General features: G+C 51.8%; 1 protein-coding gene across 20 annotated transcripts in view; it reads left to right on the forward strand.

Annotated features, from left to right (window-relative positions):
• The first annotated feature begins 1,265 nt into the window (after positions 1-1,265).
• The window catches only part of DCTN1 (dynactin subunit 1), a 29,653-nt gene continuing 5,646 nt past the window's right edge, over positions 1,266-25,272 (forward strand). For 5 of the 20 annotated variants that reach the window (XR_013994600.1, XM_081068123.1, XM_081068122.1 and 2 more), the window contains exons 1-17: positions 1,272-1,351; positions 14,417-14,662; positions 14,938-15,016; positions 15,215-15,249; positions 20,927-21,121; positions 21,473-21,670; positions 21,830-22,034; positions 22,111-22,189; positions 22,301-22,460; positions 22,583-22,687; positions 22,873-23,064; positions 23,154-23,270; positions 23,476-23,628; positions 24,195-24,355; positions 24,460-24,628; positions 24,880-24,948; positions 25,160-25,222. Coding sequence is in view for 17 of the 20 variants with exons in the window: in XM_081068123.1 (XP_080924249.1) it covers positions 14,435-14,662; positions 14,938-15,016; positions 15,215-15,249; positions 20,927-21,121; positions 21,473-21,670; positions 21,830-22,034; positions 22,111-22,189; positions 22,301-22,460; positions 22,583-22,687; positions 22,873-23,064; positions 23,154-23,270; positions 23,476-23,628; positions 24,195-24,355; positions 24,460-24,628; positions 24,880-24,948; positions 25,160-25,222 (2,208 nt within the window). In the remaining 3 variants the exon portion in view is untranslated. Of the gene's footprint in view, positions 1,352-1,980; positions 2,057-12,473; positions 12,778-14,416; positions 14,663-14,937; positions 15,017-15,214; positions 15,250-15,922; positions 15,944-18,210; positions 18,229-19,645; positions 19,667-20,926; positions 21,122-21,472; positions 21,671-21,829; positions 22,035-22,110; positions 22,190-22,300; positions 22,461-22,582; positions 22,688-22,872; positions 23,065-23,153; positions 23,271-23,475; positions 23,629-24,194; positions 24,356-24,459; positions 24,629-24,879; positions 24,949-25,159; positions 25,223-25,272 lie in introns of those variants that run through there. The other 15 variants (XR_013994601.1, XM_081068135.1, XM_081068132.1 and 12 more) reach the window with 8 other exon arrangements.

Below are 25,272 nucleotides of genomic sequence, written 5' to 3' on the forward strand. Positions count from 1 at the left end.
GTATAGTATGCTACCTTCTGCTCAAGAAATGGGAGGAGTAAGATGATATATTCATATTTGCCTGCATTTACATAAAACATTGAGAGGACAAGAAAGAAACGAATAAGGGTTACCTGTAGTGGGCAATGGGGAAGGAGTGGATGGAAACAAGAGTTGAAGGGAGGCTTTTGAATGCATACTTTTTATATTGTTTTGGTTTTGGGATCTAGCAAATGCATTATCTATTCAGAATAATAATTGGAAATATTTAGAAGATGAAATGGGGAAAAAAGGGGCAGTAGTGGAAAGGTTGCCCAATTCATCTTTTCTACCATTTGCCCCCCCCCACCTCCACCCCATCACCAACTTTACGGATTTTTCAGGTTTTCAATCTGAGATTAACTGAGACAAACATCACAATAGCTATATTTCAAGCTCTTTAGATAGATTCATTCAATCTTCCCAACAACCTAATAATATAGATACTATCATTAACATTTTCATTTTACAAATGAAGAAACACAGGCATGAAGAGGTTAAGTAACCAACCAAAGATCTCACACAGCCAGTAAACTGCAGTTAGAATTGGAGCCCATTGTCTATCAAATCCTGGCTCTCTCAATATCGTTATACAAATGTCTTTGCACACTTGCTCTATTGTGTCTTTCATTTTTTCGGCTACATTATTAGAAGTGGGTGCACTGGGTCAAGGAGTTTGTACTTCTTCATGTTTTCTCTTTTTAAATAAAAAAATGCTAAAATGTCATTATGTGAATTTGCGTTGTTTTACATTCGCATAAGGGCATGAAAATGCCTGTATCCCCATATGATGGATAACATTGAGTAGCAGCAAAATTTAATTCTTTTTCCCCTCAAGCTAACTGACGAGATACGGCATATCACTATTGTTTTAATTAGTAGTTTAGCACTGAAAAGCTGAGCGACTCTCCGGGGGACCCATGTGCCCGCTACAAACGAGACCTCCCACCCCTGAGCGATGTCTCCTATCCGCCGGCAGGGGGCGGTGGCTACGACACGCCTCCGCACCGTGGTCCTAATCCGCCTCCCAGGCACAGTGCGCACGCGCCTGTTGCGCTCCAGGTGTCCATCTTTGTGCCTGATCGATGTCTCCTCGGCCGCGCTCAGCGCTCAGTTTTTAACCCCGGCTGGTTTGGGGGAAGAGTAGCGTGTTCCTTGGAGTGGGAGCACCTTTGGAGCTTATGGGGCGACGGGGTCTGGGGCGGGCCTAGAGGGGTCGGGCGACGCGTCGGGCAGCCCACGCGGGCGGGGCGGGGCGGGGCGGGACTGGCAAGGTCTTGGGCGTCGGTCGCCGGTGGGGCCGGAGCCGGGCGCGGAGCCCCTGAGTCGACAGGTACGGAGGCGGCGACGCTGCCAACCGTCCCCTCCGCCGCCCCCTGCGTGTTCGCGAGGTTCCCGGCAGTGGACTGGGGGCTCGGCGCTGGCCTGGGGGGCGTGGAGCCCGGAGTGCGGGGCAGGGGATGGCAGGGTGGGCCGCGGCGGGGGTGGGCGCCCGGCGGTGTCCGCGCGGGTCCGACCCACCCGAGTTGTCAGTCGGGCGGTGTTTTCCCGGGATCAGTGTGATTGCTCCTCCGAATTCCTCCGGAACTGCGGGGCCACCCTCCTTTCCTGGGCGCGTCCCAGGCACCCCTGAACCCACTCCGAGCCACAGGTTTCCTGGGGGCACATGGTGGAGAAGTTTGTGTCACACAAAATGACAACCCCCCTCCCCCCGGCCAAAAAGAAAAATCCCCCAAAACAAAAAGAAAAATCCGTGGAAGTCTCAAGCCTGGGGGCCTGGATGTGGGTTTGGCGTGCCAGTGTCTCCCGCTGTTGGCATCCGCCTGACTAGCAGGGTGATCCTGGAGAAGTCCTGCTGCATCCCTCCAGTCCTTAGGCAGAACCGCAGGTAAAGCACACAGGTGAGGAACTCCACTGCTTTAGAGAGGCAGTGACTTAGAAACGTACTCTGGTATTTTGCAGTGAGGAGAGCAGCAAGCCCGCATCGACCACCTACCGATCAAGGTGCTTACGGTGCTGAGAGTGAAGGAGCGGCGAGGTAGTTTGACATTCTTTACCTGGGGGACTGCCAAAGCCTGAGTTAGGGGGACGTTAAGAGATAATGCACATTTTAAAGGCATTTTGTGCTCAAATATGTTTAGAAACGTCATGGTCAAAGTTTTGCCTACTGCAGAATATTTCAGAGCCTTCACTACACGAAGGATATTACCAGGACTCTCCCGCTGGAAGTATGGTATGGAGAGTTTCCTAGATTTGAGCGGGAAATACTGTGTTTCTTGGGTGCTGCTTTTGCTTCACATCTGAAACAGTTTGGGAAATACCGTTCCAGGATTAGAAACTCAAGGTTTGGAAGGAGTCGTGTAGGCTTTTCAAACTTGAATAGTGCAGAGACCTGGGGATCTTGTGAAAATACAGATTCTGTTTGGTTGTACCTTTCTAATCAGTTCCCAAGTAGTAGTTATGCTGCTGGTCCATGGACCACACTTGGGGTACCAAGGGAATAGATTACTGGATTGAAAGTTAGAGACCACGTTCTGCTTCCTGTTCTCTGGAACACACTGTGCTGCCTTGAGTGACTTCACCTGTCCAGGCCTATGAACTAGGAGACTGGACTAGATGGCTAAGGTTCCTTTCATGTCTAAAATGCTGCGATGGTAGTCCATCCAGTTTATTGGGCTTGCACATTTCTAACGGTGGGAAATTCACTGCAGATAAGTAATCCCCTTTCATCTTGGTAGTTTAATAAGGAAGTTTTTGTTGCTGAAATACATCTCTGCAACTTCCATCCTGTGGTCCTAGGTTAGCCCTTGGAATCAAATAGAAAAAAAAAAAAGTGTAATCTCTCTTTGAAAGGTGAAGTAAGGATTAGATGACAGCTTTAAAGTATTAGATGACAGCTGTTCCTACCAAGTTTTCTCCAAAGGAAATTGCCCTTAATTCTCCCATGATGTTGTTTCAGATTCCTTTCTTTCAAACTTACCCTTTCTGCTGGAGTGCAGTGGCGCTTTGGCTGGACTTTGCAGGATGGGTGGGGCTTGCAAGACTAGAGAAAGCATACTAAGCCGCTGACAGTAGTGCAGAGATGACAGTGCATGTGTCAGACCCAGGATTGTTTGGCTCAAGTAAGAAATGGTATGTTAGTGAAAGGTTTGGGGCAGGTGAGTATATGGGCAAAGCAATATTTTAGAGTTTATAGTTTTTTTTTACTGTGGTTGGAAATGGGGAAGGAGAGACAGGGAGCCAGATCTGCTTCACATTATTCGTAATAGAGAACTTAGATTGCTAATAATAGTAATGTCTATATTTATGTATAACATTTTACAGATTACAAAACTTTTCATAGGCATGATCTCATTTGACTTAATAATCCTGTGAGGTAGGGCAGAGCAGCTTTTACTCTGTTGTAGAGTGGAGGTTCCAAAGAGGGTAAATGGTTTGCCTTAATTCTCAAAGCTGTTAAGTGGCAGAGCAAAATTATGACAGTGGTAATGGAGAATACAGGAAGGATGCAGGAGGCAATAGTACTAAGTAAGTTGGGCCTGACTGACATGAAGGTACGAAGGAGAAGTTGTTAGGGAGGAGTCAGAAGAGTTGGGAGAATCATAACCGTGGCCAACTGCCCCTGTAGGTTGTACTCTGCCAGCTGTATTATTGCTAGCGCTGCCTGGTGATACGGTTCGGGAGGGATTGTAGTAGAGGATTCCCAGGTTGCTTGTCTTGTTTCCAGCTGCTGGGTGGTGCTGGGGGATTGGGTTATTTGTCCCATACCATGGGCAATGAGAGCTGGGTCCTCAGTGTCTCCCAAGGAGGCAGGTGCTGAGCAAGAGACTGATTCAAATGTATTTAGGGCTTGCCACGCTAGAGACTCTGAATTTGGCTTTATATCACTTTTCTTTTGAAGTTCAGGCTAGTAACAGTTGCACTTGGCTGATGGACAAATTTGGTGTCTAGTCTGACCTCCGCAAGTTCCTATGTAGCCCCACAGGGCTTCACTGAAGCAGAGACTGGACCTTTGTCAACCCCAAAGCCTCACGAAAGCTGTTTTCCCAGAAGATCTGCACTTTTCTTAGAGCCTAGAGGTGTCTCTGTGGTCCCTCTACCCTGGAAGCACATGAGATTGAAATTGAGTGTCATTACCAAATTCCGCAGGACCTGGGGCTGTCTCTGTATTTTTAGTTTCTTAGGCTCCTATCTGGAGAGGAAAGAGCTACATCTGCTGGTGTGTGTGTCTGTGTGGCTCCAGCACACACTGAGGGCATGACCGGTGTGTGTGTGTGTGTGAATGAATGGCTCCAGCACACGCTGAGGGCATGACTGGTCATTTCCTCCATGGTGGTGATCTTGAAGGGTAGAGCTACTCTCTGGGAAAGCTGTTAGAACCAGCTTATACCCCTAGAGCCTAGTGTTGGTACAGGCTTCTATTCCACATTGAGTGTCTTCTGTGTTCAGTGCTTAGGATGCTGAGATGATGTCCTCTCTGCTCTGGAGGAATTCATTATAGGATAAGGGAGACAATATTTTAAATAAAATGAGATGTTGTAACAGATGGGTTCAAAGTCTATGTGATGGCAGAGGAGGGAATAACTAGCACTACATGGAGATGTCAGGGGAATCCTCAGGAAAGAGGTGAACATCAAGCTGAACCTCGAAGATGACGAGAGAGAGAGTGGCCCTGGTGACATTTGCAATGTTTGCAGAGGCATAAGGGGGAACATAAGTAGATTCAAGTGGGAGAACTTTGAGATCGCAGGAGAGGTGATAGATGAGACTAGATTTATAACAAGGCCAGGTTTTTAATGGCCTGTAATGCTGTGCTGAGAAGATTCAATTTTGTGGGCATGGGCACCACTGGAAGGTTTTAGCCAGGGAGGTGATGTGGTTATGTTTTGGGAAGCTCACTGTGGAAATAGACTAAAAGGGGAGAATCTGGATCAGGGACCTCAGGAGACTCTTGGCATAACCTAGGCCTGGTCTGAGGCTGCACTAAGGATTAGTTCAGTGGGGGTGGGAATGAGGGGATGAATCAGACTAGAGCCAGAACTAACCTGACGTAAGGACTGATTGGTTATTGAGAACAAGAGAGAGGAGTTGCTGAGGATGTCTCAGTTTTCTATTTTGGCTGGAGGTTGGTGCCAGTAGTAAAGAGGGAATATAGAGGAGGAACATATTTGGGGGAGAAGGTAATGAGTGTGTTTTGGATCATGTTGAACTTGGGGGTGTCTGTGGCACTTAGTGTACAGGTGGAAATGTGGGTCTGAGGTTCAGAAGAGTCTGTGCCTAGGGGTGGTAGGTGTAAGTGGTGGTTGATCTGTGGGAATGGATGAGCCCAGCCATGCTTACAGAGGCTGAAGGTGACGGAGTCGTGGAGGATTGGTGCGCAGGGTGAGAGAGAGTGTTGTCCAGGAAGCTGGGAGAAGAAGGAAGAGGAGCAGCCTCACTCGCTACAGGGAGGTGAAGTAGGATGAGCTCGGAAAATGCACCTTGAGATTGGGCAGCTAGAAGGTTGTGTCACCAGGGCTTTTACTTGATTAGCGTGAGAGGCCTATGGAGTGGTAGGGACAGGAGCCAGGTGGGTTGAGGGGTGGATGGGAAGTGCGGATGGGTGGGTGTAATCACCGTGAGTAGTTTGGCCGGGAAGGGAGGAAGGAAGGAAAGGAAAGGGAGGTAGCAGAGACTAGAGGCCGTTTTTCCTGGACTAGAAGAGTCGTGAGCCTGGGTTATCTGACGATGTATAAGAGCCAGTAGAGAGGGTGCAATTGAAAGCACAGGAGAAAAGAGCATTGTTAAATCAGGTCCTCGGAGGGGGTTGGAGGTGTTGGCCCTGAAAAGGAGGGATGGAGGGGGGGGGGTGCGATCATTTCCTTTGAAGAGGTATGACGGAAGAAAGGAAAGACTGTAGGAAGAAAGAGGCAATGATGGTTGCAGATACATCTGAATTCAGAGAAATTCTTATCTAATTGGCCCCATTTCTTTCTCAGTGAGGTTATCTGCTGAGCTGAGAGGGTGCTGGTTTGGGCTCAGACAGGAATAGGGACTAGGAAGTAGTAAGGGAAGCTTGAAACAGCTGTCCAGAGGAAAGGGAGAGAGAGCAGACTTGAGACGTGCTCCAAGCGTGTTGAATACCTTCTGACTTAAATCCTGCACTGTAGCCTCTCCTTCTTCATAATTGAGCGCTTCACACTAAGCGTTCTTTTAATTTCTTTTCAGTCACTTTATTTTTTTTAAACCTGTATTTATTTAAGTGTGTTTTTCCAGGACCCATCAGCTCCAAGTCATATAGTTGTTTCAATCTAGCTGTGGAGGGCGCAGCGCAACGTGGCCCATCTGGGGATCGAACTGGCAACCTTGTTGTTAAGAGCACCACCAATTGAGCTAACCTGCCACCCCTCTTTTCAGTCATTCTTAATGTGATTTTTACAACAACCCTGTTAGAACGGTATTGTTATCCCTTTTTACAGAAGAGGAAATTGAAGCATGGAGGATTACTTAGGCTTAGTAAGTAGTGCTTAAGTTTGATGAATCTCTTCTGCAGAAATGGCATTCCATCCCCTGAGGCATCAGAAAAGGCAGAAATTTCATTCCAACTCCCAATTTCTGGACCTTGAGGGTCCATAGTCTCGGGCTGCTAAGGAGTGAGGCTTACCAGGCTAGTCTGTGGGCATGAGTGTGGCATGGGTGGGCAGGGCGGTGTGGTGAGTGTTGCTGCTGGCTTTTTACAGCCACGTAGGGACCCTGAAATCCTTGAGGGATTTCCTAGCATCCTGCTAGAAAGACAAGTGACTGATAGTGTGTGGTGCTGCAGGCTGAGACCGTGTTACCTGAGACAGTGAATGAGAAAAGAGTTCTTGTCTCGGGGTGGGGATGAGGGAGAGGTGAGGGGATTAGAAAGCACAGTCGGTAACCACAAGATGGCCACGGGGATACGAAAGTCAGTTTGGGGAATGTAATCAATAATGTTGTAAACATTTTGTAGGGTATCCGATGGACACTTGTCTCATTAGGGAGACCCCCTCGAGAATGATGTAGATGCCTGATCACTGCACTGTCCACCTGAAGCTGAAGCTGAACAATAATGAATGTCAACCATAATCTTATATGTATATACATATAAATATATATATATATATGTATATATGTAGTTAGAAGAAGCGGAGTACAGCATAAGGAATAGAGACAGTGGAAATGTAACAGCTGTGTGTGATGTCAGAGGGGTAGTAGATTGGGGGAGAGGGGTTATCACTTTGTGAGGGGTATAAATGATAAATGTCTAACTATTACATTGTTTTGTACACCTGAAACTAATTTAAAAATTGGAATATTTCACAGGAAAAAAAAAGATTTTGTCTCTATCAGCCAGAAAAAGAGACTTTTTCTGCCATTATGGGACGAGGCAGATCTATAACCTTATATAATAGCATAAATTATATAAACTATATGAATTATATAAACACTCACCTTTTGTGTTTCCCCGTTGGTGTGATGGAATGTGTAGTTAAGGTGCAATCCTGACTTGAGTGACGGGACAATGGTGGGATGGCACGGAGGGGAGAGAAATGGACTTACCTTTTCCTGCTGCAGCCACTGGGCATCATTTCCGTGTCCTTCCTCTTGAGGTTGCCATGGATACGCCTTTGCGTGGTGACTTGAGGAGATTGATTTCCATTATGATCAGATGATGACGTGGATTTAAAAAGAGAGAGGACAGAATGCTCGGCTTCTGGGGAGTGGCCAGGGAGCTGACCAAAAGGCAGAGCCCAGCACAGCCCAGGTGGCTGTGGCTTTGTTGGCTGCTTTGGTTTTTGCTGAAGTTGTGAAATGGTGCATCTCTCTCTTTAGAGCGCAGACTCAGGGTTCCCTGTCTGCAGGGTCCTAGTGCCAGGGACGTGGTGGTGGATTCATGGGAAGGGACCAGGAGGAACCTGGAACAGGCTGTAGGACTGTTAGGACTGTTAGTAGGACTCCTGCTAGCCCTGGGAGGGTTGCAGTTTCTGAGTACAGGATTGCACTCAAGTGGCTGTTGTCTTCTGCAAAAGTTATTTTATTGCAAATAAGTGAGGTGTATTGTATAGCTTTCCTTGCTGGCTCTTGGAGGTCTGGGCCTTTTGGAGGTGGGCTGGGTATTCCTGGGGTAGAGGGATACTTTGGGAGGTGGTGGAACTGCATGCAGATTGGGAGTGGGCTGCAGACCTTTCTGGGGATAACGAGGAGAGGTAAAGAAAGTCCATTTAGGGTCTCAGGCCTCTCTGTGTGAGATCATAAAGCAGATACAGGAGTAGGACCTCGGAACAAAAGACTGTATGTATCTTCTTTCTTGAGTTCCTGTGTGTATCTGGAATCCAGCCTTCCAAGCTTCCAGCTCCCCAGCCTCTATTTCCCACTCAGTGATCCTGTCCTTTCCTGAGGGATTTCTGTCCACACTTATCCCTTCCCTACCAGTGCTTTCAGAGATGTACAACTTTGCCCCAGTCTAAGAGCTGGATCTTGCTCATTCCCCGTGTTTCGTTTTATCTCTTTGCAACCAAACTAGTCTATGCTGGTGCCTAATGCAGTTCAGTTCAAGTGTGTGAACCCTGCTGTCAGCCTGCCTGGATTTCAAACCAGCTCCTCTCCCAGGGGGACCAGGGAGAGCAAACAGTTGGGTTAGTCCAGGGTCAAGTTTAGGTGAGGTGAGACAGAGGAGGTCACGCGCTCAAATGGTGCTGGGGTGCCAGTCAAAGCGAGTAGACGTGGTCCAGGCTGGGTGCCAAAGAGGCTTTTCCTCCTTAATTCCCAACAATCTACCTATTTTCCTGTCATATTCCGAAATGTTCTCCAAGACCGTTAGTAATCTATTTATCAGACACAGAGTTTTCCGTCCTCTCTTCCCATTTTCCTAGCTATTTTAGCAGTATTTAATATCACTGGGGAGGAAAATGGATGAGAAATCCAGAGTGTTTGTCTTCTCCCTGGCCGAGGGAGCATGTAACTCAGAGTTGTCCTGAGACATGGGATGGGGCCCCGTGGTGCTGTGGAAGGGTCATGTACCTGTACAGTGGGTCACATGTGCCCCCTGCCGCTTTCTGGCCTTGAGGCTCGGGAGAGTCTTTTGTCTCAGTTCCATCACCTGTAGGAAGGAGATAATGGAATGTGTTTTGTACGCACCACAGGTGCATTTTGGAGTACACAGGTACATTTGTCCCAGAGAAGACCCAAAGAACAAGACTGATGTTCTCTCTCCTGACATGTCAGTTTCCCTTCCCATTTTCCTCCCTCCTCCCGGTTGTCACTGTTTTCTGTTTTCAATCATTTTTTTCATTACTCATCCTTGAAAACTCCCTAATTTATTCATGTTTACTTATTTATGCATTTATCCATTCATCTGTCCACTCAGGCAGCATTTGAGTTCCTGCTGTGTGCGAGTGTCATTGACGTACCTCTCAGTAATGATGAAGATGGTGCCGACACTTTGTTGAGCATATGTTCTGTGCCGGGCACTGTGCTAACTGCTTTACTTCAATTTTATTGAATCCTCACAGTGTCCCTGTGAGATGGGCATATTTCCTTCCTTTTTTCAGATGAGGTAATTGGGCTCTGAAAGTTAAGTGTCTTGACCAGAGTCATATAGGTGAGGAAGTAGGAGGACCAAAGCTGTCCCCAGGTCTGTCTTCTGAGCCCACGCAGGCCTGCTGCCTTTTTCCCCATGTCTGACTGGATCTATCATAGGGTCTACCCAGGGCTCTTTGGTGCTGTCTCTGAATTGGCCCCTGTCCTCTTCTCTCTCATGAGGTTCGTTCCGACCCTCCTCACCCCTTGCTCATTCCTGCAGCAGTCCCCTTTCTGTTATCCGTATCTTTACCGAGTTGCGCCTGTTTCCACTCCATCCGTTCTGCCACCGGTTTGATCTTCCTAAAGTAGTTTCCATTATGCTAGTCTCCTGCTCAGAAAGAGACTGGTGTCCTGTTATTGGATCAAGTCCATCTATCTCTACCTGATGGTAAACTCTCTGACTATCCATACTTACCTTCCAGTACATATAAGTATTGATGTGTTTATTTAGTCAATAAGTATTTGACGCCAGGAACTAAGGGTGATGGGATCATAAAGAGGAAAAGTTCTCTTTATGGGCTCTGCTTTAAAAGGCTTATAGTTGAATAGAACTCATCTTGATTCCTTCACTTAGTCCAGCTAGTCTTCTTTGATATTCCCTAGTTAATCAAAATTGTTTCTGTCTCTATTCATACTGGCTTCACAATTTATAATGTTTGTAGGACTTTCCTCTCCACGTATACAAAAAAACAACCTATAATTCAAGGTCTACTCAGGTGCCCCTTTTCTTTCTAGCTCACCTTTCTCCTGTCTGTAACTCTTATAATATTTGTTGTCTAGATATTTTAAGACATATATCATTTGTTATCATGTCAGGTGATTTTTTGCACTTCTACAGCTTCTGCACTTTTTACAAAGCACTTTGATGTGCTTTATCTTACTCAAGCCTCATAACATTAATGTAGATATAGGAGAAGAAACAGCCTCTACAAACTTAGGTAACTACTGTGTTTCCCTGAAAATAAGACAACCAGACAGTCAGCTCTAATGTGTCTTTTGGAGCAAAAATTAATATAAGACCTCATTTTATTTTACTATAAGATCGGGTATACAATATAATTAATATAATATAATATAATATAATATAATATAATATAATATAATATAATGTAATGTAATAATATAACATAATACCACGTCTTATATTAATTTTTGCCCCAGAAGATGCATCAGATCAGAGCTGATTGTCCAGCTAGGTCTTATTTTCGGGGAAACATGGTACATACACCTGTGTGGCTAGTGAGTTGTGAGATTGTTAGATCTCCGACGGCGGTGTGGTCTAGAGGAAGAGCATGGCCTTGGGAGCCTGGAGGTGTGTGATAACAGTGAGGATGGTAGAATGGCCAGAGGGTTCCAGTTCAGGCTTTGGTTCCAGTGTTGGTTGAGTCCACCTCTCACCTTCCATGTAACTTCAGAGAAGTTGTCCAGTTTTCTAAGCCTGTCTTTCCTTGTCTGCATTGTCTCTGGCCTGCCTCTCTGTGGTGTTACTGTGGTTCCCAAATGCCTGATCACAACATTGTTATTAGCTAACTTTTGTTGAGTACTTGTTAACCTACCAGGCAATGTCTTAAATGTTCTACGTGTCTTATCTTAGCTAATCCTCACAGCAGCTCTCTTGAGTTGTAGCTACCAAGTTGTGAAGCCAGGAATTGGACGTAAGCAGCATGAGTCGAAAACCAAGGCGCTCTGTAAAGTGTGCTGAACATGTGAAGTCCAGGCAGCAAGGACCTGCGTGGCCCTGCGCACCTGTGTACTGTGATTGGGGAAGGGAGGAGGCAGCATGGAGATTTTGCATGGGAGGAGAGAAATGGTTTCCCCGGGTGTTTGGCCAGGATTGAAGATGTGGAGAGGTGTTTGCGGGCCTGAGATCTGGCTGTTGGTCACCAGGGTACTCTTAGGCTGCCTTGGAAAAAGGGGGGCGTGGAGGCAGACCCTGCTTGGCCAGTGAAGCCCAGTCTGGACAAGGCAGGTATCCCTAGGCTCAGGGTGTCTAGATCCACACCACACCTAGTAGATAGGTCAGACCTCAGGCCAACCTGTTGGCGACTTAGGGGTTGTCACCCTGCTCTGTTGGTTCCTGGTCCATGTTAGCTGGGAAAATGAATGAAGTGGTATCGTTACATTGCCCTCTGGAGACCTTTTGCTAGAATGTACAATCTTATTAAACATTTTTCATTATAAAAGTAATACACGGTTATAAAGACATTTTGTGAAACAGAAATATAGACAACAAACCATCGTATCAGGCGATGGAGGGGAACTGGGCCTTGTGCTTTTGGCCATGGCCCTGATGAATCCAGTTGAACCTGACAATCTTGGGCTTCAGAGGCTGACCATTTATAACATCCAGAAGGGAGACAGTGACTGTGGCACCCCTTGCCAGCGTGGGGTATTGCTTTGCTGTGTGTGTGAAGTTGCCTCTGCTACTGCCCTTCCTTTGCTGGACAGTGGACAGGACCCGGCCTCTCTGGCCCTCTGTGAGATTGAAATCCAGGCCCTAATATCGTGATTTTGGACCCCGAGTCCAGAGTTTAGAAAGGGAAGGGAGAACACTAGAAAGGGGTCGGGAGACCCTTATTTGGGCTGCATGGGTGCCTAGGCCGCTGATGGTTTTCAATTGTCACTTGATGCTTTCATACTTGCTGAGGCCTCACATCGTGGGGGGCAGGGCATGATAGTGAGGGGGTGCCCACGGGAGGACCCGTCAGGGCTGTACTCCCAGCCCTAGGACCGTCTTCTCTAGAGGTGAGTGCTGAGGGTCCGTGGCCCGGCCTCCTGTCGTCCTTGCCCTTCTCCTCTGGCCCAGGTGAAGCAGGGCGGCACTAGGACCCAGAGGCCAGCACTGTTCCTGACAAGTCTGGAGCAGCACTAGCGCAGAGTGAGTCTCATCAGTTGGCAAGCAGGATTCGGTGTCTCTGGCTTCAGGAATCCTCGGGCAGCAGAGGGGACTGCTCCTCAGTCCCCATCTCGGACCCTACCCCTGCCGCAGCAGGTCCATGGACTGGGGAAGGCCGTGCCTGATGGCTTCTGTGTCTGTCCATGAGGGCCTGGAGTCCTGACCCTCCTGGCTAGGTTTCTGCCTTTTCTCTGTCTTTGGCCAGCCGGGGAGGGGGTAGAGGCCGTAGCGGCCAGGTGAGCAACATGGCCCAGAGCAAGAGGCACGTGTACAGCCGGGTAAGTGGCCCTGAGCTGGGGTGGCCCTGGGAGGGCTGCTGGAGAAGGCCTGGGTGCCTGTGGCCATTGCCGTGGGGGCTGGGGAGGCCCCTCGCAGCCCCGAGGTTGTGAGGCTGCACAGGCTTCCTCTCCCAGAGGTGGGCCCTCAGTGGGCACTCGGGAGGCCCGACCTCTGACTCGAATTGGACCTCAGGCCAGACGTTCCTGAGGGGCTGCACTATCTTGGGGACTCCGAATGGGGTCGGTAGGTTGGAATGGCTTTTATAGTGAAGTCTTTCTTTAGAGCTGCTTTGTTGTTTGTCACTTGCTTTCTCTCTCTCCTGGCTACGACTAAATCTGTGCCCACTGTTGTGCCCACCTGGTTCTGAGAGGCTTCTTAGGGTTGGGAGGTTGGGGGGAGTCTCTGAGTGTGGGGCCAGCCCTGATGTCACTGTTCATTGATAGGTCTAGGAGAGGTACCCTACATCGCCCAGGTAGGATTGGGGTCCTGGAGCCCCTGGGAGCGCCTCACCTTCCTGGATGAGCTCCTTGGGGAAGGGAATTGGGGAGTGACAGGCTGTGGCAGGGCTCCCTTCTGAAGCCAAGTGGGGTATTGGAGGGGAGCCCCCGTGGAGTCTTTAGGACTATGGTGTCACTTCACACCTCATTCACTTGTTTGCTCTAAGGCCCCTGGTTCATGGAGCTGCTATTGCTAAAAATGGCTTAGGTGTGATTTTCTTCTAAACCATGGACCTATTTGGGACCTAGTTTCATGTTGTGTCCTGTCATCATGGGTATGTCAGAAGCTGAGAGCTTACCAAGGACAGCGTTGAGTCTCTTTGCCCTGTCCATCCCTGGGGTGATAAGCCATCCATTTGGACCACTGGGCAGAGTCTGGGGCCAGAGTGCAGGACAGATCTGAGGTATCTGATTTACGGGGCCTTTGTTTTACTTTTTGTAGCAACGTAGTATGGGTGAAGGATCTAGAGCTTAGGGGTAGGGAGTTGATAGGAAGAAGGGAGTTAAATTGTTGAATGGGCTGCAGTGAGGCGGTGGGTGTGTGGATGGGGGTGGGGCAGTCAGGTCTAGAAGGAGTGGCGGTGACTTGAAGGCTGGAAGGAGTACAGTTGTGTGTCTCTGGAAGAGACAGGCCTGAGAGAACCATCTGGACACAGGGAAGACAGGCCACAGTGGAGACGGGAGCAGGGTTCTGTGGAACAGTTACTACTTCCCCAGGGACACCTGAGTCGCCTGTCTTCCCCACTCAGTCAGGGCACTGGGTTGTGGGGAGCCTGGTCTAAACTGAGTTATTTGCTTGAGCTTCATTCCCCTCCTTGGGGGACAGTGCTCCTGAGAAAGCAGCCGTGTGTTGACATTCACAGATCTATCAATGAATTCCGATTTGTTATAAAATTTAAATATAAACTCTTAAAAATTCTGGCTGATTCCGGAGGAGTTTGGAGAAGTCTTAGAAGAACATGTCACTGACATTTTTCAGAAGGGAATTTGGGGGCCCACTTCACCCTGCGAATGGGATTCAGGAAAGTGACTTCTGGTCCTTTCTCAGTCCAGGACCCTGACTGGGGCCTTTCTAATGCAGTAGGATGACACCCTTGACCGAGGTCTTTCATGGTGTATGTTTGCCTTGTCTTTCTTTCAGACGCCCAGCGGTAGCAGAATGAGTGCAGAGGCAAGTGCCCGGCCTCTCCGCGTGGGCTCCCGTGTGGAGGTGATTGGGAAAGGGCACCGAGGCACTGTGGCCTATGTGGGAGCCACACTCTTTGCCACTGGCAAGTGGGTAGGTGTGATCCTGGATGAAGCGAAGGGCAAGAATGATGGAACTGTCCAAGGCAGGAAATACTTCACTTGCGATGAAGGGCATGGCATCTTTGTGCGTCAATCCCAGGTACTCACACCCTACATGTGTGTGCGTGTGTGTGTGCGTGCGTGTGCACATGCTCTGTTGCACATGCAACTGAAGTGTTGTAGGTGCTCCCTTTTCCTGGGCATGAGTGTAAGTCTCTGGTTGGGAGAGTGGGAGGTAGTCGGGGAGGAAAGATTGGGGATCCATCCTTAGGTAAGCTGCCCTGTACCCCAGGCTTGCTTGCGGCTTGGGGAGGGGCCCATATTACAGCGTAACATTCTTGATCTGGTTATATTGAGTCTATTCTGTGACTTCAGATTCAGGTATTTGAAGATGGAGCAGATACTACTTCCCCAGAGACACCTGATTCTTCTGCCTCAAAGGTCCTCAAAAGAGGTAACAACCACCCACTTAACTTGACCTCCCACATCCAGGAGTCCCCAGGGACTTTTCCCCAGAACACAGGGCCATGGTGGATCCTGAGATTTTCTGTCACCACCATATTCCCTTGGTATAGCTTTCCTTTCCTGCCAGACTGTTCCCTGTCCCGCCCCTGTGTACAAACACACACTTGTTTCTATTTGCTTTCTACAGAGGGAACTGACTCAGCTGCAAAGACCAGCAAACTGGTGAGTGGTTGGGGGTGGGAGTGGGGAGTAATAGAAAGAGGGAAGGGAGAAAGAGAGCAGGGAGACCCAAGGCCAGGCAGGTAGAAGCAGTAAGCGAGTAAACTGAGTTAGCCTGCTAGTTTCCAACCTCCCTGAGAATGAAGCTTTCTGGGTATGAGTTGCTGTTTTAGGGGTGAGTAGTAGGGAACAACTACTAAGGCTTGAAAGTTCAGGGTCAATTGGAACTGAGGCTGGGGGGTGAGAGGAAGGACAGGTCTGACCTTAGTACTTCCTACCTTTTGGTATCCAAGGCTGCCAAGATCTCAAGGGCCTGAGGGAAAGGGTTAGCTCGGCACTAGGGGAAGGAGCTCTCCTGTGCTCACAGGGGAATGATGAGCTGGGCCCATGCCACCTGTCCTAGGCGGTATGTAGAGGGCCTGTCCTAGCTCCCCTTTGCTGCTCCGCACGGGGTGTGAGGTGGGGCTCCAGACTTACCAGCTTCTCGGGGCCAGGGTGTGGACATCCTGGAAGCTGATCTTTGAGGGTCCCCTCATCTCACCCAGAGCTCGACAGTGACCTGACTCACTCTACCTCTGTGCCTGACTTGGTCTTAATACCTCCACCCAGGATGTCTGGCCAACTAGCACAGTGTGACGTCTGTTCTCTAACTCTGCCCTTTCTTACCCTCATGCAGCGGGGACTGAAGCCTAAGAAGGTGGTGTGTTTACTATTTGTGCCTGGGTGGGTGAGGGCCATGAGCCCCCTCCGCAACTGTCCTGCATGTCTTGGGTTGCTGCATGCATGTGTGTGTGACCTTGGGCTGGGCTGGCCAGAGGAAATGGCGGCCTTGGCTTTCAGAGTTCCTTTGAGGGCTGCAAGGACATCAGGCTCTGTGTCCAGGCCCAGGTAGCACTCATGAGAACAATCCCCACCCCTCCTCGCCTCCGGACTTCTAATCAGAGACTGAGATGTCTACATAGCCGCTGCAGGGAATAGAGCATTTACTGGGTTACAGTGGGTTCCCACTCAGCCTGAGCTTGGGGGCAGTGGCAGTAGGGAGTTGAGGGTATGGAAAGTACCAAGTGAGGTGGTTGGGCCAGGCAGCAGGAGGCCAGGGAACAGAGCACAGTAAGAACAGTCCCAGGTTGGAACACCTGAGTCTGTGCCTGCCGCTGGGTGGACGCTGCTGTGAACGCCCGCCGGCCATCACTCTTTTCCTGCCTCTTCCTTCCTCTGCTGTTGTGCCTGAGGCCCACCTCTCTCCCTTTGCAGCCTTCCAACAGCCATTATCGGAGTGGTGCTCAACTGTGCCACCCCCTGGAGTCTTTTAAACTCTTAAGTCGCTGCCATGAACACTTCCTCACACCAGCCCTTGCCTTGGGCCTGTGCCCAAGCTGTCTCTGAGCTGCATGTGCCTGTTTGACCTGTATGTGCTGTGCTGTATGCACGATTCTGTGATTTCCCTGTTGCCAGCTGACCCTGCATGGAGAGCTGTTGGATGGGGGCAGTGGGAGGGGAGCGTCTGCCTTTCGACTCCTGGTTGGTGATAGGTCCTCACTTTGAAGTCTTGTCGTAGAAGAGACCACATGCTGGTACTTGCTTTCGGTCCGGTCTCTGATGGGAATGGGGATGTAAGAAGGGAAATAATCCTCCAAAGGATGCTGGACCCATTGCAAGGACATAGAAACGTGGTTTCTTCCCTTAATTACTGTCTCCTAGTTGGGGCTTCCCTCTCACACCAGGCCCCTGGATAGAGAAGAGCATGGACCCCAGTCTGATGTCTGTGGAGGAGTTCTGGCTGCAGCCTGACCTGATGCTGGCGGAGCCTGCGCCATGCCCAAGTCCTGGGGTTTTGGCAGCTTCCCCGGGGAAACGTGGCAAAGCCCAGCCTGGGCTGCTGCGCTGGGATATAGTGCCTTTTTGCTCACGGTGCAAAGTGTCAGTCAAGTAAAGTCCCCCGCAGGTCTTTCTCTCCAGTGGTTCTCTTGCAGCACCTGATGGCAGCAGCAGGTTGCTTAGCTGAGGGTCCCCGCTCTCACACTTGGGCAACAGGGAGCTAACTCCAGAACAGAAGAATGTATTTTGAGGGGGAGGGCAGAGGAGAACCCAGATGTCTCTGCAAGGTGCTGGTCCTTTCTGGAAGCACCTTAGAGACAGACTTAACCTGCCTCCAGCCGGGAGGGTTGGGAGAGGAGCCAGACACCGTCAGTAGAGCTGCTGCTGAATGGTCCCCAGGGCTTCTGAATGTCACTTTGTGCCCCCCAGAGCTGATGCTGGCGGGAGGGGTGTTCTGGCGGTGCGTGCTGCTGAGAAGAGACAGAAGTGGAGTGGACGGGGTTGTGGCCGGGGGCAGTGTGAGTAGGAGACAGGCTGGTGGAGCAGTAAGATCGTGTCCTGCCAGTAATGCCCTGGCCCCAGAAGGTGCCTTTTCCGGGGTAGCCCCTAGCCCAGTTTCTTGGAACAGACACTTGGGGAGGGGAGCAGAGGGAAGAACCTGTTAATTGGAGGAGGAAGCAGTGTGGGATCTGCACAGCACTGTCCAGTCATGAGGAGGAGGAGGAGCCAGCAGAGACAGACGGTTGCTAGGTGACTGAGGAGCAGTGGCTCCGCCCCCATGGAGCAGAGGAGGGCGGGTGCATGACGTCAGGTGGAGCTGGTGCTGCGGCCACTGAGGCTGCCGTCAGCCTAAACTGGCGACCTGGGCCGGTGCCTCTCTGGTGCCTGCCGGAGCCTGGCGGTCCCTCTGTGCACCCGCGGGGCTTCTGCAGCTGAGCCGCAGCCATTTGGGGCTGGGCAGCCGCTGGCCGGGAAGCTGAGGCTGCATTGTTGGGATTTGATGCACTAATCTCCTGTCTCCGCCGCCTTTCCCTCTGTTCGGTCTCTTTCCCTCCCTCCGTTTGTCCTTCCTCTGTGTGTCTATCCTCCTCTCTCCCTCCTCCTTCCTCTCCTGGCTTTCTTTGGTTTTCTGCAATGATGAGACAGGCACCGACAGCCCGAAAGGTACTCTTGCTTGCTCTGGTCCTAATGCTGGGTTGCCAGGGAGATAGTGGCAGCAGGCTGCTGGGGTGGGGGTGGGGGCTGATTGACTTGTCTGTCTACCTGGTTGGGGGAGGAGGGTGGAGGTGAAAGTGGGGGCAGGGAGAGGTGTGTGTCACGGCAGTGCCCCACACCCTGGACATTTGCTCCCTCCCTCCCTGGCCTGCTTTTGGCTCTGACTGAGTCTGTGTTCTGGGCCTTGTACCCAGTGGCATTATAGGCTTGGGGTTGAAGCAGCTTCTGCTGCAAAGCAGCTCTGGGAGTTTCCTGTGAGAGTATCTGGGAAAGCAGGTGCCTCTAGCAGGCCTCCTTCCCCGAACCTCTGCTAGAATGACTCTTGGTTGTACTCTTGGCATCCTTCCCCCACCAGGGTTTGTGTCAAGGGACTTTTCTAGGGTGGGATGAGGACCCTAGAACAGTTTTTTTACATACAGCTATGGAAGCTTAGCTCAGACTAGGAGTGGTGGAGCTTGGTCTCCCTGGCCTTAGTGTCTCCTAGAAAAAGGGCCCAGGCCAAATCTTGTCTTTGCTGGAGCCATGGGATACTGGGTAGCAAGAACACTATTTGGGAGTTGGAGTTACTCCTCTGTTTTCCCACCTTGCAGTAACCCGGGTTCCTGGATTTGCTTTAGAGCAGTAGTTTGTATATGCTTCTGCCCATCCCCACCTCCTTTCTTGCAGCGGGGTGGGGTTACTTTGCTGAGCTCTGGGCTTCTAGCTAATGTGATATTCATGGTCCTGACACCTGAGCCCTCTGCCCTAGGGATGTGGCTGCTGCAGGATCTGGTCCTGGGCAAGGGGTGGGGTGGGGGTAGGAGGACAGCAGCCCTCGTTGTGCCTTGGGGGCTTGCTCTCCCTCTGTTGGGTTCATATCACTCATTTCTGGGCTCATGCCATTAGTCCTGTCACAGGGTATTTCTAAGGAGTACCCTGTGGAGTCTAGCACTTGAAGGAAGGGGCTGACCTGGCAAAGTCCTTGGGAACGGTGGGTGGGCGGAGCCTCTGGCTCTGAGCTGGAGTGCCAGAAGTTGTTTGCAGAAGGCATGGTCTCTGGAGTCCTTCTCCACCAGCTGCTGCCCATGGTCTCCTGTGGCTCAGCCTAGGAGACAGAGGTTCTAGAATTTCCAGGGTGTCTGAACGGGTGAGGTCTACAAGGGTTGGGCAAAAGTGAGAGAAGGAACCAGAGTTCTGAGTTCCTGGAGTAGGAACAAGATGATTCACTGATGGGAAAAGGGTTGGGGTGGGGACGAGGGGATGGCGAACCGTAGCCCCATTCCTGTCACTTCTTCTGCTCTCACTGCTGTCCCTATTGCTGTCTGTCTTTGTGCCGTTATCCTTTCTTTCCTGCCTACTTCTCCTCTGGCTCCTGTTGCCTGTCCAGACCACAACTCGGCGGCCCAAGGTGAGAAAAAAAACAGGCCTCTGTGCAAGCCACTGCTGAATGTACACACACGTTTCAGGCATGTGCATGTATGTGGGCATGTGTATGACCAAGTCAGAGCTGGTCACAGTGCATCTTGGGTTCTCTTTTCATGGGAGTGTGGGCACTGAGGGTAGTGACAGGCCACTCCTGGGAAATGACTTCTGGCTCTTGAGTGGATGTCTGAGCCAGTAGCTTGAGTACAAAAGAGAGATGAGAGTGGTTGTGATTAATCAAGTCAAAGCCTTCTTGAAGAAGGGTGGTTTGACTAGTTCTGATCTGTGCGGGGATTGAAAGAGAGGTGAAGAAGAACTTGGCCTTGTAAATGACTGTCAGAGGCTTTGGGTGGGAGTGTCTGTGGACACACATGGTCTCTGAGTGTCAGCCCACCAGGAGAGCTCAGCACTGCATAGGAGAGCACTGGACAGGCCTGTCCGCTTCAGGGCTGGGGGCTCCAGGGCAGTTCCTCCGCCCCCAGCCCCACACAGGCCTAGGTAGTGGTGCCTGGTTAGAGCCTGTGTCGTGGAGGGAGGGAGATGACAGAAGCACTGGCTGTGCTGACCTTGTTTCGTGGGAGAGTATAAGAATACAAGTTTCCCCCGGCCCTTTTATCTGCAGGGTCCCCTGAAATAGACCATAGACCAAGGGAGGGAGAATCAGCATGACTGCGAAAGAGCAGGGAGGGCTTAGCAGGGGTTTAGAGCCCGGTAACCTCACTTTTAGCCCAGTCTTATCTGGGAACATGAAAGTTAGAGAACAAACTCTAATCTGTTCTTTCTCTCTGGAAATGACATTGAGGCACTTTTTATCTCTGGGGGAAGAGGGCGCAGGTCCAGAGCAATGATAGGATCAGGAATATTAAGAAACTGCTAGAATGATCACAAGTGGGTCACGGAGGGGAGTTCTGGGGAGTAAGGGATTCTGCTCTAAGGGGTAGTACCAGAGCTGGGAGGAATGTGAGGTCAGAGCCAAGGGAGGAGGCTTATAATCTTATATGTCTTTCTCCATCCCTTCTTTTTCCTCCCCCCTGCCTCCCTCCCTCCCCTGTCCTTTCTCACTATCTTTGTGTCATTTTCCCTTTCCCCATCACTCTGTTTCTCTGTTCTCATTGTGCTTTGACACTCCCTTTCTGCCTTTTTCTTTCTGTCTCCTCCCTTCACCATATTCTCGTATTCTGTCTCTTGCTCTTTCACCACCCCTACCCCCTTGTTCTTCTGGTCTGCCCCTACCCTCTCTGAATAGCCCGCCCGCCCAGCCAGTAGTGCTGGGGTGGCTGGCGCCAGTAGCTCCCTGGGCCCCTCTGGCTCAGCATCAGCAGGTGAGCTGAGTAGCAGTGAGCCCAGCACTCCAGCTCAGACTCCGCTGGCAGCACCCATCATCCCCACGCCGGCCCTCACCTCTCCTGGAGCAGCACCCCCTCTTCCTTCCCCCTCCAAGGTAAGGACTGGGGTTAGAGTGAAGATGAACCAAGACACAAAGAGGTCAGTGACCCCTGGCGGGTCTTGGACATTTCCCAGGGTCGGGGAGACCCAGAACTTGGATCAGAAGAGTGGGGACATAGCATATGGGTATCCTGCCACTAAGCTACCCTTTCCTCTCTGACCTTCCTCCACACTTTCCCCATATGTATTGGTCTCTACTCAGATGTTTATATGCTACGTGCTTTTGACCCTGGGACCGGAATGATGTTTGCATGCATTCCTGTCCTTTCTGCTCCAGCTTAGTCTTGGTGGGGGTGGGGGGGGGAAGGAAGGTTATACACAGAATGATGGGGTCTCTCCTTTGCAGGAGGAAGAGGGGCTGAGGGCTCAGGTGCGGGACCTGGAGGAAAAACTGGAGACCCTGCGGCTGAAACGGGCAGAGGACAAAGCAAAGCTAAAGGAGCTGGAGAAATACAAGATCCAGCTGGAGCAGGTGCAGGAATGGAAGAGCAAAATGCAGGAGCAGCAGGCAGACCTGCAGCGGCGCCTCAAGGAGGCGCGGAAGGTGGGACTCAGGGTGAAGGGGTGGCTGGGCTGGGAGGCAGGTGGCCTGCGGAAGTGTACTGGAAACACAACTGGAGCTGGAGCCTGGAACGTTCTGTGAGACAGGACGCATCAGGCGTCTCTGCACTTGCCCCCCCCCCCAACCTCCACCCCTTGTCAGGAAGCCAAGGAGGCACTGGAGGCAAAGGAACGCTACATGGAGGAGATGGCTGACACTGCTGACGCCATCGAGATGGCCACTCTGGACAAGGAGATGGCTGAAGAGCGGGCCGAGTCCCTGCAGCAGGAGGTGGAGGCGCTGAAGGAGCGTGTGGACGAGCTCACCACTGACTTGGAGATCCTCAAGGCTGAGATTGAAGAGAAGGGTAAGGGGCCAGGAGCTGCTGGGGAGCAAGTGGTGGGGTTGGACCCATGTCTGAAAGTGTTCATGGTTTTCCTTAGGCTCCGATGGGGCTGCGTCCAGTTACCAGCTCAAGCAGTTCGAGGAGCAGAACGCCCGCCTAAAGGATGCCCTGGTGAGGTAGGGTCCCCTCACTGCTTGGTCCCGGAACCCACGCTCCTGTGCCCAGTTGTGTTAGAGCGCACAGTGACTGACACACGCTACGCCTCCTGTCTCCCCGCTTCCCCATAGGATGCGGGATCTTTCTTCCTCAGAGAAGCAGGAGCATGTGAAACTCCAGAAGCTCATGGAAAAGAAGAACCAAGAGCTGGAAGTTGTGAGGCAACAGCGGGAGCGTCTGCAGGAGGAGCTGAGCCAGGCAGAGAGTACCATCGATGAGCTGAAGGAGCAGGTCTGGGGAGCCCGCCCCTTGCCCAGGGTCCTCCTCCCCTCTCCCCCGACTCTCTTGTAGGTGCCTCCTCTCTCTGGGCACCTTTCAGCAGCCCTTCTCCCCGTTCCCTCCCTATAACACAGGTGGATGCTGCTCTGGGTGCTGAGGAGATGGTGGAGATGCTGACAGACCGGAACCTGAATCTGGAGGAGAAAGTGCGGGAATTGAGAGAGACTGTGGGGGACTTGGTAAGAGGAGAGCAGACCCCTGCCTTTGACCCTACCGCAGGGTAATTAAAAGGGACTTGCTGAGAGAGGAACTGACACAAGACCCCTGACTTTTGAGCAGGGTGTGTAGTGAGTGGCCCCACCCTGGCTGGCCTGCTGCCCTGACCCTGCCTTTCCTTCGCCCCAATTCCCTTGTGGCCTCCCAGGAAGCCATCAATGAGATGAATGACGAGCTGCAGGAGAATGCACGTGAGACAGAACTGGAGCTGCGGGAGCAGCTGGACATGGCGGGGGCTCGGGTGCGCGAGGCCCAGAAGCGTGTGGAGGCAGCCCAGGAGACAGTGGCAGACTACCAGCAAACCATCAGGAAGTACCGCCAGCTGACCGCCCACCTACAGGTGCCTGTGCACCCCCTGCTCTCCACTCACCATCCCCCCAGGGCTCCCTTGTGACCCAGCTGTCCCTCACTGTCTGTCCCTGCTCCCAGGACGTGAATCGGGAACTGACAAACCAGCAGGAAGCATCGGTGGAGCGGCAGCAGCAGCCACCCCCAGAGACTTTTGACTTCAAAATCAAGTTTGCTGAGACCAAGGCCCACGCCAAGGTCAGGAAAGCGAGTGGGCTTTCCTGAGAGAGGGGAGAGTGTGGCTGTGGACTGACGTGGTGTGGATTCCTGGGGAAGGGGATGCGTTGTGTGGTGCTTCGGGAGCCTGCTGGCCTGGGCTCCTAGAAGCAGAGGACCTGGTGGCGCAAGGCGCAGTGGGCCTGGACCCTACCCGGCTCAGCCTGCCTCCCTGTCCACCACACAGGCGATTGAGATGGAACTGAGGCAGATGGAGGTGGCCCAGGCCAACCGGCACATGTCCCTGCTGACAGCCTTCATGCCCGACAGCTTCCTGCGGCCCGGCGGGGACCATGACTGCGTCCTGGTGCTGCTGCTCATGCCTCGTCTCATTTGTAAGGTATGGCCAGTCAGTCACAAGTCCTGCAGAAAGCCGTGGGACGTGCTGTGAAGCAGGCACTGAGGAAGCCCAGGGGAGCCTGCCGTCGGCGTCCCTGCTCCGGAGGGTTGGGATGTGGTGGAGGAACGTAGTCAACAAAGCTGCAGATGGGTGTGTATTACACGTGGCCTGGTAGGAGGTAGCTGCTTTGAGAGAGCAGAGTTGGGGAGCTGATTTAGATGGAGGGGTGTCACTGAAGGAGTGACATTTGAGCTGAGACCTAGAAGATGACTAGGAGTTAGTGGGGGGCTAACTGTCAGGATAGCGTCAGGGGAAAGGTAGCAGGAGCAGCAGCTTGCGGGAAAGAGCTCGGTCCCCCGGCGTCCGCTGCCCTCATCCCCACGTCCCAAGTCCTTACATCCGCCAGCAGCCACATCATTATGCATTCCCCTGCCCACCTGGGAGATGTTGCTGCTTTCTCCACCAGCCAGCCCCCAATAGTTGCTCAGCTCCGTGTTCTGTATTCCTGAATCTGTGTTCTCCATCCTCTGCTCTGAGCTCTGGGGCCCTGGCATGTCTTCCCATAGGCGGAGCTGATCCGGAAGCAGGCCCAGGAGAAGTTTGAACTAAGCGAGAACTGTTCAGAGCGGCCTGGGCTTCGAGGAGCTGCAGGGGAGCAGCTCAGCTTTGCCGCGGGGCTGGCGTACTCGCTGAGTCTGCTGCAGGCCACACTTCACCGCTATGAGCAGTAAGTGACCCCTGACCCCCATTCCAGGCCACGGGTCTCAGATTGGCTGGAACCGCGATTGCCTGGCAGACCCTGGCCTCACAGGGCCCTTGTCTGGTCTCCAGTGCCCTCTCTCAGTGCAATGTGGATGTGTATAAGAAGGTTGGCGGCCTCTACCCTGAGATGAGTGCCCACGAGCGCTCCTTGGACTTCCTCATTGAGCTGCTGCACAAGGACCAGCTGGATGAGACCGTCAATGTTGAACCTCTCACCAAGGCCATCAAGTACTACCAGGTCTGGGGCCAGGACTCCGGCTTGGTGCAGGGTGGACGGGCGGTTTCTTCTGGGGCTGTGGCCAGCATAGCCCAGGTTGTGTGCCTGGGGCTCGGCTTGCTGTGGGTGAACTTGCCTCAGGGTGCAGCCCTTGGGGGTTTTAGATTCTCGTGCCCCTGGAGTCCAGTGATGACGGGGCTCACGCCACAGTTGGGGAAGAATTCTCTATCCTTCCGAGGCCTGTAGGCTGTCTGTCTCTTTGTCATCCTCAGCATCTGTATAGCATCCACCTTGCCGAACAGCCCGAGGACAGTACCATGCAGCTGGCCGACCACATCAAGGTGAGGTGTCTGGGCCGGTGGTTGAGTCCCATGTAGAGATCAGAAACGGAGGCCCTCGGGGGTGCCACATAAGACGGGCGCAGGGTCGCTAAGGCCAGATCAGGGAAGCCAGAGGACCTGCTTATGTATGGGGCGGGGACTTCTTAGAGATGATGATCGGGCAGGAGGGCTCCTGTTGGGGGCTGACGAGCACACGCTTCTGTCCTCACAGTTCACCCAGAGTGCCCTGGATTGCATGGGCGTGGAGGTGGGACGGCTGCGTGCCTTCTTGCAGGTGAGAACACAACTGGGCCTGTTCAAGCTCCTCTTTGTTCTTAGTTCCCC

Source organism: Rhinolophus hipposideros (assembly GCF_964194185.1).
Source record: "Rhinolophus hipposideros genome assembly, chromosome: 12".
Taxonomy (NCBI): Eukaryota; Metazoa; Chordata; class Mammalia; order Chiroptera; family Rhinolophidae; genus Rhinolophus; species Rhinolophus hipposideros.